Raw genomic sequence first — 19,878 nt, 5'->3', positions numbered from 1 at the left:
GTGTGCGTGGGTGTTAGTGTGAGTGTTGGAGTGTAACAGTTGCAGTATTGATAGTATGCTACTTTGTGAGTTTTATGCATTTAAAAAAAAAATAATATTAATGATTTTGTTTTATGTTTCTACTACTTTTTATATGCTTTCTTGTTTCACTTTAGGTACTGGATTGTAAAGCGCTTAGAGCTTGCTTATGCTTGTATTACAGCGCTATATAAAAATAAAATATTTTTATTATTATTATTAAGTCAGTGCTGCTTACGCTACCGATTCAGCTAGTACACAGATAAATAAAAGGTACATTGGAACAAACCCAGACACTTTCTCAAAAAAGGAAGCACCGGGCCTGTCCTTATACTGATCATTTGACATGTGCACACAGCAGCAAAGACAGAAGAAATGTGCAAACACAAATTAGCTTTTATTCAAGACACATAGCCTCTTTACTCCTGAACACATGGTTGCCTCAGTGGTTTTTCAACTGGAAATTAACAAACAATGAGGCCAGGAGATGAAATGATTAACAAATAGCAAAGAGTGGCAACTCTCTCTATTCACAAGGCACACAACTTCAAGTCAGCGCTGCCCACGCCACCGACCCAGCCAGCACACAGGCAAACAAAAGGTACATTGGTACAAACCCAGACACTTCCTCAAAAAAAGAAGCGCCGTGCCTGTCCTTATATCGATGATTGACATGTGCACACAGCAGCAAAGACCAATGTACCCTTTATCTACCTGTGTGCCAGCTGAACCGGCAGCACAAGCAGCACTGACCCAAAGCTGCGCACCCCATGAACAGAGAGAGCCACCACCCTCCACCATTCGCTAATCACCCCATCCCCCGGCCCCACTGTCTGTACAATGTTTTGTTTTTGGTGGGTTTTTTTTTTTCGTTTGTTTTTTTCAAACTTTTTTTTTATTTTCCCATTTTTATAACATATGGACAATTGACATGATGACATAAATGAATAAATACATACATTGGGAAAGGAGAAAAGACAAACTGGGCAAAAACATAGTAACAGCAGGAAAAAAAACAAAACAACAATAACAAAAAAAAACAGTGACATACATATATAATATTCTAAGCATAACAGCTGAGAATGGTTGAATAAGTCATTTTAAATAAGTCTTCAAATACAGAAATAGATATCCATATCCCTCAAAGTATATCATCCATATTCATATATATATATGTTGTGGTCAGTACTTACTTCTCTGCACTGTGTACCAATGTGTCATTGTTACTTACCTCTTCAATATCTTTTTTTTTTTTTTGTCGATACAGCGCTCATCATTCTGCTTTAAGTGCTTTACAATTTCTAATTAAAAATGTGTGTATGTACGTGTGTATATATATATATATATATATATATATATATATAGAGAGAGAGAGAGAGAGAGAGATACAGATATATAAATATACAGAGATACAGATATGTGGCACAGCATGTGAAAACCTGGCTAAAGTGAAAGCCAGCAATTCTTAGCTGTGCACAAAAACATGTCATTAAGGTCAAAATAATGAAATGCTAGATTTTTACAAATTTTGTATCTTGGAAGTCTTATCTTTGTTGTCCGTAAGTATTTTAGCACAAAACTGCCTGAAACTGTAGAAGTTTTAATGTTTTAAGGAGCATGCGCTGTTGGTACTGCTGCACACATTAATTTTGTCAGTTAAGTTGCAATGTTCAGTGCATTTGACTCCAGGCTTTTCTGAAATCATGTCAGCCGATGATGTGGCAATACACTTAATGACTACAGTTAGTAAACGTTATTTTGATCTGGTATCTACAGCTAAAGTTCAAAAGATTCATCAGCATTACGGGAAATATTTTTGGTTCAAACAAATGCAGCCTTTATCTCTCATTTGAACATTCACTGTTGCCATTCATTAATCTCTCATGGCATGACATCACTCCTCCACACACCATTCTTGACTTTGTTTGAGTACAGAAAGAAAATATGAATACTCTTGTGTTAAAAAATTTTAATACAATAACAATAATAACAGTAATAATGTACACTAATATAGACCCTTTCTCTCAAAGAGCTCAGGGCGCTTTACATGAAAGAACAAGAGAGGCAAGGCCTTCAAGACTCACTTGTGATACATTAAAAAAAAAAAAAAATCTAATCATTAAAATGTGTTCTGTATTTGTTATTATAAAGCTTCGGGTTAAAAGAAAAAGAAAAGAAAAAGTCCTAACGGCAGATTCAAACTCCGCGTGTTCGAGTGAGAAGAAACTGTCTTAACCATTACACTATTGTGGCTCCTTCACTGACGTTCAAAAATATAATATTTAAACATGCTTTTTTAAAGGGCGATAAATTGATTGCGGTATTCGCAGTGAGAACGCTGTTTAAATCATATTATTCTGGTGTATCTTGGGCATTCAAAAAATCTTGAAGGGCAATTAAAAATTCTTTTTAAGTCCGCGGTAAAGGAGAGTAGCTATCGCCGCAATCACACTGCAACATTTAGCCGTTTTCTCTGGATCTAGATAGATGTACAAGTTTCAGTTAGTTACACCCGGTTGACACGGTCGATTCAATTTCTCTTTTTTGTTCATTCTAGTTTTAAAGTTGATATGAAAATTGAGTATTTTGTTAAACTAATACATGTAGAGCCATGTACAAGTACTTCTAAACATCTTATGAAGTGAAAAGGACTTCATTTTGAGAAAAGTCAAGACTGGAAATTTTTACGTTTCATCAATTCAAGGGTATTAACTCACATGGTTTATTATTTTTAACTGTGAATTCCGACTGATTCTGTGGATATTTTTATGGCAGTTTGGGGCATAATCCAGTTAGTGATGAGGAGTTCACAAATCTTTCTCTGAATAAATATTTAACAGTCTCCTTCTCCAACTTTCCATCACATGTTATTATGTATTGTCCATTGAATATAGGATTGAACGGGCAGGTCAACAACTTGAAACAAAATGGCGCGCGTCGCTCGCGTTCGCGAAGAATATGAGCACGCGCTTTGAATGTGTATAAATATGTGTACACAACTGATTTTTGCCCATGACCTTCAGGGCTCAACCAATAGATCTATAAAGTCCACTCGTCGTATTGATTTTAGTATTTTCAGAAAAAGACCACTTGGGCGAATGAACACAGTGAAAGCCCTGTACACTGAGAGTAAAACACACAAGCTTTTTATGTATTGAGAATAATTTCAAAATGTAATGTTTCAGATGAGAAAGATCAGTTTAAAGCAAATTAAGTCCCCTAGCATTAATTACAGATTAATTTCCCTTTTTTACTATCTGCACCAAAACATTTGCAAAATAAATATAACTTCCATGCTTAGCAAAAGAAGTTCCTGTTTGAACAAAAAAATGATAAAAATGACTGCTCTTGTTGTTGTGTCAGAATATCAGATCAAAGTGCCAAGTTTAGTGAATAAAAATAAATAAATAAATATAACAGTAAATGCAGTTTGCATATAATTTGGCTTCTTTTTTAAAAATTATTTTGTGCCCATCCCAGAGGTGCAATATTGTTTTAAACAAGATGACTGGAAAGAACTAAATTTTTTCCTATTTTTATGCCTAATTTGGTGTCAACTGACAAAGTATTGCTTGGATATGATAAGGAAGGTTGTTCCAGATGTGAGGAGCAGCAAAAAGGAAAGAATGTTCAGCATAGGTTCTTTTATTGACACAAGGAAGTTTCAGAAGGTAACAGTCAGAGGAAGACTGGATATTTCTTGGGGGAGTGTAAACACTGATAAGGTCAAAAAGATATGTACGTCCTGCGGAGTGGAAAGCAGAATAGCAGAGACGCGCATTTTTGTATTTAATTCTTGCTTCAATGTGGGAGCCAATGTAGAGTGCAGAGGTGGGGGAGAAATGTGATCAGTACGTGGGACTTGCGAGTCAGACGGGCAGCATTGTTATGAAGTTTTTGAATTTGCTGAAGAGGATTATGTGGACAGGCTTTAAGAAGAGAATTACAGAAGTTGGTTCATGACAGCACAAAAGCAGAAATAAGTGTTTTACTAGTTTCAACAGAAAGGTACTGATGAATAGAGTTGATGCAAGGAAGTTGACAATTGACTATACATATCAGATTTACTACCTGAGCGTGCATGCTGCAGTTTGAGTCAAGAATGACTCCAAGGTTCCTTGCTGATTTTGAAAACTGAACTGTGGCATTGCCAACCACAACAGAGGCAGAAAAAGAAGTAAATGTGGACATTCTTGCAGAGGAAATAATCATAGCTTCTGTTTTGTCACGAGATATCTTCCCCTGATTGGGAGTTATCTCATCCTGTCATCACTGAACTTTTGATAATTATACTCTCCATTCATTTCCCTTCATGAAAACATATACTTTTTAATACTACTGAACACAATTTCAATGTTAGTGATTTATTTTTTTAGAGGTTGGTGATTATTTAGCAAAAATCACAAATAGTTCCGGAAGTGAAAGGGTTAAACCACTGGTCACAGAGACTTTTTTTATTTTGTTGAAAGTGACAGCATACCCGTTCAAAAAAGAAAAAGAAAAAAAAACGAGAAAAAGAAAAAAAAACAGAGTGTGATGGTTTGCCTGCTTCATTCTCCACTCTTTTGCATGGAAACAGTGCAGCTGGGGGTGACAAAAAGGAATCAACATGTGCAGCAGCAAACACTGCGGCTGACCTTGATCTACATTCCAAGTTCCGATCAGAATCATTATACAGTGCGTAAATTTTCCAATAATTTTTTGCCATTGAGCAATTTTCAAAGGCAACAAATGGCAGTCAACTTTTCCTTTATTGTGACAAAGAAATGACACAAATCGTCAAGCTGGACACTCAACACCTACGCTGTGACTGTGTCATCAAAACGGACACCAGGAGCTGACTGGGTGAGAGCAGAGCATCTGGATTCATGAGGTGAAATATTCACAGGAGTGATGAACTCTTGCATGTATGAGTTCATGTATGCGTACTCATGTTGGTGTGTGTGTGTGCATGTGTGTGTGTGTGTGTGTGTGTGTGTTTTGTGTGTATGTGTGTGTGTGTGTGTGTGTGTGTGTGTGTGTGTGTGTGGTGTGTGTGTGTCAGGGGGTGGGGTGTATGTCTATGTTGTGGGTATTGTGGGAGCAATGGAATACCGTCAGGGCTCATATGCTTTAATGTGTAGTATAGGATTTGTGAACATTTGTTCTGCTTTCATATCTGTGAGACTGCATATTTGTTGCATATCTGTTGTGCATGTGTGTGTGTGTGTGTGTGTGTGTGTGTGTGTGTGTGTTCATCCTTATTTTATATTTATTCATTTATCAATTTCATCAATATTGTTATTCATATTATCATTATTCTTACTATTATAAACATTATTCTTTACCAGATTAAAACATTTTTGAGTACTCTGTGCATTATGAACCTTGTTTGCAAGACACTCTTAGCTGGTATTACTCTGTGAAAACCAGTGCAATAGATCATGAAACAACTCATCTCTTGTACTTGCGTGCTCATCATGAACCAGTTACAGTAAACTAAACAACATCAAAATAATGAATAATGCTCAAACTATGAAACAAAATGTTAGTGATTTCAATACTTTAACATGAAAAGCAGAAGCATTATCATTTGGAACAACTATCTGTTGGCTGACGAGACAATAAAAGTGGTATGATCAACAGCCTCATATTGATGAAAAATCGCAAATCAGAAACCAATCTTTATATGTTTATCACTGACCACAAAACACAAAGAAAATATCTTCCCTGGCAACAAGTTTGTCAAATGAATCTTCCTCTGTCTTTTTCCTCACATATAAGAATGATTTCAATGCCTCTGAGGTTCACAAATGCAGAAACTGAAGAGACAAAATGTCAAGGTTGCACATGCTTGCTGTCTTTGTCTAAGCTGATCCCTTTTGGCATTGCTCACAATTTTGATGAAAGTTAGATGCACATGCACAAGTTTCAAGATGGCCACAGAACTTTCCAGTGGTCTATTACTGATATTAATGGACATGCACTGCTGGTCAAAAATACCCAGAGGTGTCTTCTAAAGCTCATGACATAAATTATAAGTTATAAATATGAATTCCAGGATATTCTCAGTTATTTTGGGGCAATGTATCCAATAGTTTCAAAATTTTAATCTTCAGAAACAAACTTATGAACACATCTGAAAAAATAAAGCTATCCCTCACCTTGATTTGCTGATTTAAAAATACCCAATTTCTATACAAATGTGTGAGTCTTTTTTTTACATGCAAAGGGATGAGTATTGCCTCTGTGGATCCATGAAGCAAAAGAAGTGATACCAAACTGTATATCCACTGTGGATCCATGAAGCAAAAGAAGTGATACCAAACTGTTTATCCACTGTGGATCCATGAAGCAAAAGAAGTGATACCAAACTGTTTATCCACTGTGGATCCATGAAGCAAAAGAAGTGATACCAAACTGTTTATCCACTGTGCAAAACCAATGAACCACACTAAGGCATACAGAATGTGACACACAGTGAAGGATGAACAAAGATCAACATCAAATACGATGATCTGATAAGAATTCACAGAAGAGCTATCCGCACATTGAAGTTAAGTCCATGTACACAGTTCCCTTACCATCAATGACACAGATAAAAAGAGAACTAAATGTCAGTTATCACTGGTATCTTAAGTCCAGTTAGCATTCTCTCCACAATAGTTCTTGTCAGCCAACTAGTTTAAAACAAGCTGACAATTGCAAAACAAGATGCTATTCACTTTACATAAAATACCCTGGCAATTTACCATTAGATTACAAAGCATGGCAACAATCTTGTTCTTCCCAACTATAATAAAACATACACTGATGTTTGAGAATGAAAAGAATCATTGCATTTTGTATTATGCTGATCATCATAAAGAACATATGAAAACATATATTACACACCCCACAACACAACAAACATGTATACACACACCTAACCTCACCCCACCACAACACATACACACTCTAGATTCTCCCTAAAAAAAACAACACACACACACACTATAAATCTTGTTAAAAGTTTCATTCATAATTACATAAATCATAAGAGTCCTTCGCAAGGAAAAAACAGAAAAGTGAGAGGAAGGGGTCTTGAGGGTGAGGGCTGCAGACAGGGGGAGGTCACTGGGACAGAAGTGTGGCCACTCTCAGTTGGCCATCACAGGACCCCGTCAGGCAGACAGGTGTGTCAATGCAAGGAGACCAGTCCACCGTGCTCACCATGTCTGTATGACCACTCAGCTCCAGAATCTTCTGCATGCTGCCCCTGGTTTGACCTTCTCCAGTCTGAAACAAGATAAGTGAATACTGTTACTGGCCCCCTTCCGTCCTGTGCAAATAAAGTTTCTAGCTTTGTTTCTGTGCTGAACATAAATAGTCTGACTGAAAAAATGAAAGCTGATTCTAACAACCAATTGTGACAGCCCGAGCTGTCATAAAAGCTTGGTGCTTGTTTACCTATTACTGTAGTCTGCTGTTGCTGTGCTGGTGGCAGCAGTCTCACTTTCAAACTGTGATGATTCAGAAGCCCGGTTAATTCATTCTGTTGCTGCACCCACAACTCCATGCTATCACTCACTTTAAGATAAAGTGTGTTATTCTGAAAAACGTGGTGATCCATGCCACAATTTCCCTTGATTGCAATGTGTGAGAAAGCGTGGAATCCCCCTTATTTTTTATTAAAAGCATTTCCTTTGTCATTGGGGTTGGTTTCTTGTGGTCAGAATTTAGTTTTCAAGCCTATAAGATGCAGGTGGCATTAACTTGCAACAGAATTTTGTTTCAGACACAGATAGGGTGCATACAGCCCATAAGACTTACATGCCAAAAATTACAGTATGCTATCACCAGTATGAATGACAATTTAATTACTGATGTCATCACTTTTAGTATTCCATTTCCATTGCACTGACCCTCAGTACTTCCGGTATGTATGGAAGTGACAGGTATAGTGTGTGAAGTCTTTTCCAAATACAAACCTTAGAGAAAAATGAGAAAGGAAAAGAAGAGACAGAGATGGGGGACAGTGAAAACATTAACCTCTTGACTGAGCTGTTGATGTACGGCGTACGTCATGAAATGTCGCTCACCAATGCTGTACTGACGTGCACCGTATGTCATGTTACAACATTCTTTGTTTCAAGTCCCGCATTACAGAAAATACAGTCTGCTGACCATTAAATTAGCTCCCCTGAGAACTCTTTATCTCCTGAGTTCCATAAGCTAAAATTATTCATCCCATTGTCATATGTATGGCAAAAGTTTTGCAAGTTTGTATGAAGCTCAAGTTGTGTTTGCAAAGCCATGGCTAAACGCAGACAAACCCCAACACTTGCACTAGTATTGAAAGAAATATTTCACAGTAGAGATGAAGACTGTGGACTGAATGAGATAGAACTGCGTGAAGCTGATGCCAAAGACGCTGATTTTGACATGGAGGGGGTGGGAGGTGGAGTTGCTTGACAAAACTGAAGACAGACAAGCTCAGCTAATTCAAGATGCAGGTGGGTGTTTACGAGGTTTGTCAGTTTATTATTTGCTTTCTGTTTGTTGTAACAATATGACTGCATTGTGTGTGTTTTGAATGTGTTAGCTGTGGTAAGTAGCTTCATCAGTCACTGATCAGTGTGTGAGAGTGAGTCACATGTGTACTGTGTGTGACCATCACAGCCCAAGGAGGCGTGGCTTGCTGGCTGGCTCATTGTTGACAGCGTGTGTCACTCACCAAGAGCTTTCTGTGTATTCGTTTCCAAGTGTGTATTGGTTTGTTGCTGTTATTGTTGTTGTTGTTGTCGTTGTTGTTCAGTGTTGTTGTTGTTTGTGTGTGTGTGTGTGTGTGTGTGTGTGTGTGTGTGTGTGTGTGTGTGAGAGAGAGAGAGAGTTGGGGAGTGGGAGGAGGAGATGTTTATAAAACTGAAATCAGAGAAAGACATGCAGAATTGTATGCCTAAATTACTTTGTAAATGCAACACTTGGAGAAGTGTGTGTGTATGTGTGTGTATGTGTGTGTGTGTGTGTGTGTGTGTGTGTGTGTGTTTGCTGTCATTTTGTTTTGTATGAGAAAGAGAGAATGAAGGGGGTGTGGCATACCATGAACCAGTTTCAGTGTGTGTGTGTTTTCAGGGTCTGGGGTGGGGGTGTGGGGTAGGTGGGGGTGTGTTTGTATTTCAGCTTCTGAAAACAGAAATAAAATGGTACCACTTCATGATCTTTTTATATGTAAAAAAAAAAATAAACAAACAAAAAACAAAAAAAACTTAGTCTTTTATGCAATGTGTTACAGGTATGCAACATAGTGATGATCATGATGTTCATCCTGGACCATCTGGAGTTGACAACTTGCCACAAACCTACAGCTGAAGACCAGCATGCAGCAGCAAGACCAAAGGGCAGTAAACAAGCCTCCAGCAATTCTGGATTACAACAAAAACATGGGTGCCATGGACCATCATGACCAACAGCTGCAGCCCTACGATGCCACAAGGAAAACCCTGAAGTGGTACAAATATCTGTGTGTACATTTTCTACAAACCGTCATGCTGAATGCACACATCCTCAACAAAAAATGCAGGCAACAGCAGTACATTCCTGGCCTTCTACAAGGATGTAATTAGTGCCATGATTTTTGGTGACCAAGACCAAGACACTGCTAAAGATGACCACGCTGTTTGTCTTGTGTGGACAACACTTCACTGATGTCACCCCACCTACCCCACAGAAGGCCCAGCCACAAAGGAGGTGCAGAGTCTGCTGGAAGAAAGGACAAAGAAAGGATGTGAGGTTGTACTGCCCAGACTGCCCCAGCAAACCAGCACTGTGTCTTTAAGACTTGAAATGAAATGAAATTATGGTGCTTAGAGCCTCGCCGACCACTAAGGCCATCTCAAGGCTATCGCCGCGTCAATGACTACTACAAGGGTAAAAAAACAACCAATTAAAACGAGTCACCACTTCAAACTTTCCACTCCAAAGTTAAAAAAACTTCCATAGTTTAAAACCTTCAAATCTGGTTAAAAATGTTCACTTCTTTTAAGAAGTCCATCAGCGCCCATGGAGGGACATCACGAAACAAAGTCTTCAAAGAAACCGCCGTGTAATGTCTGCGTCTAACGTCATGCAGATCCCAACAGTCAAGGAGCACATGTTTCACGGTGAGAGGCTCGTTACAGGGAATGCATCGAGGGGCCTCCTCCCCCTTCAACAAGTAAGAATGAGTAAAAAAAGTGTGCCCCGTACGCAGTCTGCACAGCACAGACTCCTCCTTTCTGTTCTTCACCCCCGAAGGGAGGGTCTCTTTTAGGTCCGGACGGATCTGGAAGAGCTTGTTGTCCGTCTGGGTGTTCCACTCCTCTTGCCAAAGATCCTTAACGTAAGTGTTCACCTTCCGCTTCATGTCTGTATAGGGTACAAAGGATCTGGATAATTCTTTCTTTACAGCGTTCCTGGCCAGCAGGTCCGCCCTTTTGCTACCACGAATGCCAACATGTCCGGGAACCCAGGCCAACACAACCTCGTATCCTTTCTTCGTTGCGAGAGTAAAATCTTCATAAAATTCCAGCAGTTTGGGATGAGTGATATTCCTGCAGGCGATCGCCTCCAGGGCTGACAAGGAGTCGGAAAAGATCATGAATCTCTTTTGTTTCGAAGAGAGAACCATTTTTACCGCCAGAACCAGTGTGGTCAGTTCCGCAGTGTATACCGAGCTGTCAGACAGGATGTGTTCCATTAAGGGCCGGTCAGGAAAGGCGGGACAGAACGCAGATGCAGCGACTCCGTCCTCTGACTTGGAACCGTCAGTGAAGATGCTTTGAAAAGTGGGGAATTTGTGGCACAGTTCCGAAAAGTAGGTTCTGTAGGCCAGAGAACTGGTGGTGTCTTTACGGTATGAGGCCAGATCGAATCGGACCTCAGGTGTTGTAAAGGTCCACGGAGGGCTGTCAGGGAACTTAGAGAAATCTGAGATGCCACCGACATCCAGATCGGCATTTTCTAAGTGCGGCTGAATGCGGAGTCCGAGAGGAGGTATGCAGTTTGGGTTGTCTGTAAATTTCTTATCGAAAGGGTTGTTGAATACAGCGTCGTAAGCAGGGTTTGTAGGTTCCGAAAACAATTTCAAATAATAATTCAGGGTCAGCTTCAATCTGCGGTTGGAGAGAGGCGGTTCCCCCGCCTCTGAGTACAGGCTGTGCACAGGGGTGGTGCGGAAAGCACCTAAGCTGAGACGGAGCCCTTGGTGGTGTACAGGGTCCAACAGTTTCAGGTAGGACGGTCTGGCCGAGCCGTATACTACACTTCCATAATCCAGTTTGGACCGGACAAGGGCTCTGTAGAGGTGCAAGAGAGTTCTCTTATCAGCACCCCAGTTCGTGTGTGCCACAACTCGGATGATGTTAAGGGCTTTTTGGCAAGATACTTTCAGCTGTTTAATGTGGCTGAGGAAGTTCAGCTTCTGATCAAAGACGACCCCTAAAAATCTGGCTTCCTTGACCGCCGGGATGGTGGATTTTCCCAGACAGATTTCAGGGTCCGGATAAAACTGGCGAAAATTATGAAAATGGATGCATTCAGTTTTGGAGGACGAAAATGTGAAGCCATTCTCCTCTGCCCAACACTGGATTTTGTTGACGCAGAGCTGAAGCCGTCGCTGGATGCTGGCGTACGTGCTGCCAGTTGCATATAAGGCAAAATCGTCCACGAACAGTGAGCTGTCCGATCCCTTCTGAACGGATTGAACGATGTCATTAATTTTGATGCTGAAAAGAGCCGGCGACAGGATGCTCCCTTGCGGGACACCCAGCTCCTGCTCGTGAATGTCGGACAGGGTGGTGCCGAGTCTCACCTGGAATTGTCTGTCTTGTAAAAAATTGTGGATGAACTGAGGCAGGTGTCCTCGGAAGCCGAGCTTGTGCAAGTCTGAGAGAATACCAAATTTCCACGTGGTATCGTAAGCTTTCTCCAAGTCAAAAAATATGGCCACCACATGTTGTTTGTTTACAAATGCATTTCTTACACTGGTTTCCAGATGAACCAGATGGTCAACGGTAGAGTGATGCTTGCGGAAACCGCACTGTTCTTTCGCCAGAAGGCCGTCGGTCTCTAGTTTCCACATCAGTCTACCGTTGACCATCTTCTCCATCAGTTTGCAAATGCAGCTGGTCAGTGCAATTGGGCGGTAGTTGGAGGGGTTCGAGGGGTCTTTTCCCGGTTTCGGCAGCCGGATTATGAGGGCTTTCCGCCAGGAGGGTGGAAAAAAGCCCGTGACCCAGATGTGGTTATAAACTTTAAGCAGGGTGTCCAGACAGGTTTGGGGAAGGTGCTTTAAGAGTTTATAATGGACCTCGTCCATTCCTGGACAGGAATCCGTACAGGTCTGAAGGGCAGATTTAAGTTCGTTCATTGTGAATGGAAGGTTGTAATTCTCTGTGTTGTCGGAAAAGAAGTTACAGGGTGTTTTTTCTGACAGGTTTTTGGTTTTAAGAAACTGAGCAGATTTGTTAGCAGATCTCGAGTTCTGTTCAATTGTGGAGGCAAGCAAATTGGCAACTGCTTTCTTCTCTGTGACCAGAGCGTCTGAAAGTTTAAGATGGTGAAAGGTTGGGCATATGTTTTTGCCCTTAATTCTTTTTAAAACCCTCCACACTTTCTTCTTGGGTGTGTTGGAGGTTAAGGAAGAGCAAAAATCTCTCCATGACTTCCTCTGGCTCTTTTTAAAAACATACCTGGCTTTCGCCCTCAGCTGTTGATGGGTTCGAACGCTATCGGTCTCCGAAAGACGCGTCGCTGCGCTCTCTTCCGAGACTTACGGGCCTCCCAACATTCCGCGTTGAACCAGGGCGTTCTAGAGACCTGAGGCTTGGAGGCAGACGATGGGACTGCTGCTTTGGCGCAATCTAAAACGATCCGAGTCAGAGTGTCAGCAGGGTCCTTGCTTTTCAATACTGTTTCTTCCTGCAGCTCCGCTCTTATCTTCTTGGTAACAAAACTCCAGTCTGCTTTGTCATAGTTCAGGCGGTCAGGCAGAGAGTCACCTTCTCCATCTGTGGGGTGGAGGACGACAGGAAAGTGGTCACTCCCGTGCAGATCGTCGTGCACTTTCCACTCGTAGTCCAGGACCAACGATGGATCGCAGACCGACAGATCTAAACACGAGAGCTTTCCAGAGGGCAGATGAAGGTAAGTGGGAGACTTGTCGTTAAGACAGCACAAGTCCATGTCGGAAAGAAGGTTTTCCAAGAGAAGACCTCGGGCTGATGTCATCTCACTTCCCCAGAGCGGGGAGTGCCCATTGAAGTCGCCCAACAGTAAAAACGGACATGGGAGCTGGTCGACCAGGTTCATGAGGTCCTGCCTCAGAACACGGACGGAAGGAGGAAGGTAGAGAGAGCAGACAGTGATGGTTTTCTCAAGTGTGACTCTCACTGCCACCGCCTGTAAAGGGGTGCTTAAAAGAACTGTACTGTATAAAAGGGACTTGCGAATAAAAAGAGCGACACCTCCCGTCAATCCCTCTTGCTTCGGTTGAGCGGGTTTAAAAACGGAGTTAAAACCAGAGAGAGATAAAACCTTACCATCTCTTTGCAGAGTCTCCTGCAGCGCCAGCACTGAAGGTTTCAAAGCACGACAAAGCAGCTGGAGTTCCTGAAAATTGGCGTAGAACCCCCGGATGTTCCAGTGGATCACTGCCATTAAAAAGGTTAAAAAAATAAAGTAGCAGCCTATTCCATCGCTACCCCCTGCTCCTCTGCTTGCGGTGGCTCAAGGTCGGCCTAGATGGAGTATTTATTTTTCGAAATTATTTTTTTCGGATTCCGACCGAGTCGGAATATCCACCACCTCGGCCCCTCCCGATCCCGCCGAGGCCGCAACCCTCCCCTCCTTGAGTTTTGGAGGTACGGGGTGTTTCCGGCCACTTCCGCCAGCCCGAGGGCCAGGCAGACGAGAGGCGGGGCGAGGGGTGCCGGGGGGTGGGGTGGGGCGGGAGGCGGACAACGTGCCTCCGCCCGAGGTTTTCCGCTCCCGCCCAGCAGCCCCTGAGGACTGCCGCACAGGATGGGAAGGGGTGGAAACGGCGCCTCCACCCAAGGCCAACGGTTCCAACGAGGCGGTTAAGTCGTCCGTCTGCATTCCTGTGGACGTCGTCTGGACCGCGACGTCCACCGTCCTGGGTTTGATGACAGAGGCGTACGACGCCTTAGGCGACATGGCCTCCACCTGCTTCTTTGCCTCAAAGAAGGATATTTTCTTTTCAGTCTTTACCTTCTGGATTTGTTTTTCTTTTTTCCAGGCGGGGCAGTCTTTCGATGAGGACGGGTGGCCACCTCCGCAGTTCGCACACCGGGCTGCACTGACGCATTCGCCCTGGTGCGCTGCCTTCGAACAGGTGCCACACGCCTCTTCATCCTTACATCGGTCCCTGACGTGTCCGAATTTCTGACATTTAAAGCATCTCAGAGGGGACGGCACATACAAGCTTACACTGACCATCAGGTATCCGACCCGAATGTCCTTGGGGACATCCGGGCAGCAGAAGGTGAGGAAGAAAGTGTTGGTCGGGACTCTGTCCGACCCCTTCCTCACTGTCACCCTGTACACGTCGGTCACTCCCTGAGAGGACAGCTCGCTCTTAATTTCGGCCTCAGACACACCTTTCAACTCCGGGCATCTGATGACCCCCTTTGAGCAGTTGAGACCTTTGTGAGGGGAAACCTTTACCGCCCTATCCACGAAAGTGGTCGCCTTGAGAAGGAGCTGTGTCTGCCTTTTGGACTCCGTCTGCACTAAAAATGCTCCGCTCCTCAGCCTCTTGATGGACTTCAGCGATCCTGCCAGACACTGAAAGCCCTTCTGGATAGCGAAGGGGCTGAGAGCCGACAACGGCTTGTCGTCATCAGCGCCCTCCATCACAAGCCATGATGGCCAAAATCCAGAGGTCTCAACGACCTCCGAATCGGAGTCTGAGTCGTCCGTTCCCTGTCTTCGTCTTTTACCAGAGTTAGGGGTGTGTGATTTTTTGGAAGTCATGTTGAAAAAAATGTAAATTCATCCCTCCCTTACCCACCCACCATGGGGTCCAACTTAGGGGCCAGGGTCAAGGGAACACCAGCTTGACCCCTTCCAGGTTTTGGGAGGGATATATGACCAACAGTCTAGCTCCAACGTGTTCCCCCCCGATCATGCCCAGCTCCCGGGGACAGAGAACCGAGCACTACGGGGGTTACCTTCGTCAGCCTCTAAACTGCCAGTCTTGACCCAGCCCCACGAAGGGGTAGCCGATTGAAACACACGGGCCAATTTGTGCCGCCTGTCTTTGGAGAGGTCCGAGCCAAAGGGATGTGTTGAGAGCAGCGTGCTCTCTCAATCCCCAGGATCTCATTCCCCTCCATCACAGGTCGCGCCGCACGGCAAACACGGCGGGCCTGAAGAAGGCCGCAGAGAAAAAAAGAATGTGGAAAAGAAGGCTTGATGGGGAGCTGAGGACAGAAAAGAGGCAGTAAAAAGAAGAATAGAGAACAGCGAAAGGGACAGTGGGTCACATTTAGTTTGGGCCTCACTCACGACCTGTTCGGCATGGGAAGCCCTATCAGGGGCATCAGTACAAAACCACCACTTATTCAGCCCTAACAGCTACGATGGCTATGTAGGCTGTCCAATTAAGACCTGGGACCAGAGCACCAAACCCCAAGAAGCACTGATGCCCCCGCCGACATAGCTCGCTCGATCACTGGCCACTAAGCCTCCCGACCACGACAAGGTAGTGACCCTCCCGGGAGAGGGTCAAGAGAACACCAGCCTGACCCTCTCCAGGTTTCGGGAGGGTCTTTAAGACTTGTTTCCGCAAGTACTACACACAGCGTTTTTACTGGTGATAGATCCTGGATGAGTACACCCTTTTCATTCTTTGTGTGGACTGTGTTGGAGTCTTATGCACCTGGACACTGTTGCTCAGCCTTGACAGTGTGTGCGGTTGATCACAACAGTCACAAGAAAGACTGGTTGATAACCTGGTTGATATTGTAGCACCTACATGATGGAATGACAGTCCCAATTTTTTTTATTGCATTTTATGGAATTTTTCTGTCAGATTGACTCATTATTTGAACACGTGAGTATTAAAAACAAAATCTTGGTTCATTTTCCTTTCATTTGATATATACGTTTATGCACTTATCTTCAGTACTTTTTGAAATATAAGCAAATTAAAATCATTGGCATGTTTTTCTTGTTTTTCTGAAAATTTTCTCAGCATAGGCTATAGCAAAACGTACTAGCAGTGAAGGGGTTAATCATGATAATGATGGTGACAGTTGTGAAGACTTCAACGATGATGAAACAGGATTGTTTTTAATGACTGCCTGCTGTGCGTGCATGCGTGCGTGTGTGCATGCATGCGTGTGTGTGCGTGTGTGTGTGTGTGTGTGTGTGTGTGAGTCTATGTGTCTGTGTGTATTTGTATATGTGTGGGTGGGTGTGAGTGTGAGTGTGTGTGTGTTTCCTTTTGTCTGTTTGTTTGGTTTGCTTGTTTTTCTTCTTAAACTCTGTTCAAACGAAATTGTGCGCCGAGTGTCTTCTCTTAAAATGATAAGCTAATCTGAACGAGGCACTGCATGCAAATGGATGGTAATACAAACAGATCAAAATATGAACAAGCATGAAATTAAAGAACATTCTAAATAAATGTGACAGAAAAGGCTGCTCCATAACAAACATCAAAATTTGATTTGGTCATGTTTCCACGCTCCCTATGTGAGGGTGCAAGCATTGTGAAACTCCTTTTCTATCACATTTGTGTAGAAAGTAGTTTCAATTCTATGTTATTCCTAATAGAAAGATTCAGGTCAAGTCTTGGTATTCATTTCCATTCTGATGTTGAATCTGAGGCTGGTGCACTGCAAGGATCTGTCTCATGTGAAATGCAATAAATAGGTGTCAGTTTCAGTGTCATCACTGCTGATATCTTAACAAACACCATCATCATTGTCGTGATCATCATTGTTGTTTTCCACCTCTTCCTCTCTTCTTTTTCTTTAAGACCTGTGTTATGAAAAGAAAAGAAACCAGCCTGATGACAATGAAAATTTAGAATAAAATACAATAAAATAAAATAATAAGGGGGATTTTGCATGCTTTCTCACACATTACGAGAAATGCTCTGATGTATTTCCAAGTGTTTCTGCAACAGAAACCATGTTTTTGGCAGCTACAAAAAATCTGCACTTCCTTCCTGTGCAGTCCTTGTTCATTTGTTCTTCTGTGATACAGCCAAACTTTGTCAGAACTCCTTTCTGCTTACTCACCTTTCAAGACACCTTCATTCCTCACCTAATACACAAAGTTATTACAAAACAATTTGGAAAACACTTTTTTTTGTCTTTAGTTCCCTAGGTCTATTATTCTCTTCATGCTGATTTTTGTAACATCCAACCCCATCTTTCAAAAACAACCCTGAAAATGCTTTTGTTTTCTTTGTTTGTTTGTTTGTTTTTGTTTTACTAATAGTTACTCCCCCTTTCAGTACTATTTCAACCCCAAGCCTCACAGGGATGGTATGATAGTGCACATGTGTGTGTGTTGGTGTAATAGTACCTTGCAAATGACGCCCTGTCTGTGCCTGGCATAGAGGAGGTAGGCTCTGTCTTTGCTGAGGCTGAAGAGCTGACCACAAGATACACCTGCTCTAGCGTGGCTGCACTGGACACTGTCCCTGCCACTGTCCCTCATCTCAATCTGACGCACAGGTTGGTCAGTGTGTGACAAGCTCCATTCACAGAGCTGCAAAGATGGTGGTTTTTAAGTAAAAGCACAGCAAACTTCTTCTAAAATTCAGTGTTAATGGTCCAGTCAAGCTATTATTCTTCATTACAAGAATACCAGCAGTTTTGATGAAGTATTAAACTGAAGTCCTACAACTGTTTCTTGATCAAAACCCATCTTTGGTCTTTGTCGATTTCCCCCTGTTGTTTTCTTTCAAGAACAACAAATACACACATAAAGAAAACAGTGATAATTGATACAAATATGTTTTCATTTTATGAACTATATAAAATATCAAAATCTACAGAATTACATATCAACTTAGAAGCACATCAATATCTGTTTTCTGACAAAGAACAAAGTTTTGATGTTTCTTTGATTTGAAACATATCAATTCATTTATTTCTCAGTGAGCCAAGAGAAATGTCTTATGCAATGACAAAGTCAGTAAAGGAGGGCTGCACTATTGCTCTCTACAATACGGAGGGGTTAGACATTTAGTCTACAGACCCATTTACCCATGAGCAGTGTAGTTGCCATAAACTAGTACAATAGTTCAGATTTAGGATATTTCCTTTATTGAGCACTTTACTTCCATGTCAACAGTAATTCATGGGTGAAATATCTTTTTGTACCTGAAGCTGTAAATATCAGGACTAAACAACACAGATATATATTGTAACAAGAGAGGCAAGGCCTTCAACACTCGCTTGTCAAGGTGTTGATGTGATAATCTTTGTCACATCCACTTATTTTGAATGTGTCTTGTCACCAGTGTTGATGATGCATGTTTCTCATCTGTTACACTGATCGGCCTAGGTCAGATCAGTTTAAAGTAAAATTGATGCTTCCTACACACAGTGAGGCATCGAGGCAGAATCCATTAGGCATTGGACTTCTGATCCAGTGTTCACCAGTGATCAGGGTTTGAGAACCCATTTCAGCATGGCATTGTGGCCTTGAGAAGACAATTTACTCCCATTTTCTTCACCCCACCCAGGTGTGAATAGATACCTGACTCAGGTTGGGGAAAGTTAAAATGGTGGAAGGAGAGGATTGAGTCCAACCTTCCTATGCTGAGCCCCAGACACAGTGAATATAAATTCACTGCCCTGAGGGCCATGAAAGGCACTGTTGTAAATTCCTTGTTCACTGACTTTTTCAATCAGAATCCAGTCTGTGACCTTTGCTTTCAGTCCAGTCCGCCATTTTGCTTTGCATTCTGCTTTCAAATAGTGATCAATTTACATCTGATTTCTCTACTTTTGCACCATACATTTATCCCCAACTCAGATTCAGCTCTTTGTTCGTGGCCTAAGGGTGAACTGCGATAACATTAAATTGAAATTTGGTGTAATACGTGATTTGGTTTTGGTTAAATGCTATGGTGAACATGAACCATGCCAAATCAAACATTGTTCAGTGTGATTGTGAGTGGTTTTCTATGATCGATATTTTGTCTTGACAGGTGGCACCAAGTGGTGGTCAGAATTTAGTTTTAAAGGGTGCATATAGCCTATAAGATGCAGGTGGCATTAACTTGCAGCAGAATTTAGTTTTCAGACACAGATAGGGTGCATACAGCCCATAAGACTTACATGCCAAAAATTACAGTATGCTATCACCAGTATGAATGACAATTTAATTACTGATGTCATCACTTTTAGTGTTCCATCTCTGCTGCACTGACCCTCAGTACTTCCGGTATGTATGAAAGTGACAGAGGTATAGTGTGTTAAGTCATACTGTGTTTTGCCTTCCATAATGTGTGTGGTACTCTGTTGTGATGATTACAGGAATTTGTCGGATTAACTCACACTGGAAGAAGGGCCTGCCTCTATCGGGACCTACTTTTTACAAGCGTTTCAGACAAAGGGCCCTGATCAGGGTCTTAGATAGTTTTGAATTTCTGGTGTGGCACCTAATTTCCATAATGACTTTATGAGCTGAGAATATCTTAACTGACCTTTCCACTCTCCACTGCAACCATTAAATGCAGTAATTTTTGCTGTGGTCACAAGCAGCAGAGTTATTTTTGCGGTGATTGGTTCATGTGAACAGTGCGTGTAAACAATGGTGTCTGACCAAGCTTTGTCTCAGTCACAAGGCAGACAACAGAATTAGACAAAGGTCCTGGGA

The 19,878-nt window shown here is 42.3% G+C and overlaps 1 protein-coding gene across 1 annotated transcript in view; it reads right to left on the bottom strand.

Annotated features, from left to right (window-relative positions):
• Positions 1-398: 398 nt before the first annotated feature.
• Positions 399-19,878, bottom strand: part of LOC143293824 (WD repeat-containing protein 91-like) — a 155,701-nt gene continuing 136,221 nt past the window's right edge. Inside the window, exons 14-15 of the mRNA XM_076605092.1 lie at positions 17,572-17,757; positions 399-7,275 (exon numbers count right to left, since the gene is read on the bottom strand). Coding sequence (XP_076461207.1) covers positions 7,111-7,275; positions 17,572-17,757 — 351 coding nt within the window. The 3' untranslated portion in view covers positions 399-7,110. The remainder of the gene's footprint in view (positions 7,276-17,571; positions 17,758-19,878) is intronic.

Source organism: Babylonia areolata, chromosome 19 (genome assembly GCF_041734735.1).
Source record: "Babylonia areolata isolate BAREFJ2019XMU chromosome 19, ASM4173473v1, whole genome shotgun sequence".
Classification (NCBI taxonomy): domain Eukaryota; kingdom Metazoa; phylum Mollusca; class Gastropoda; order Neogastropoda; family Buccinidae; genus Babylonia; species Babylonia areolata.
This window is presented reverse-complemented; position numbering and strand designations above follow the sequence as displayed.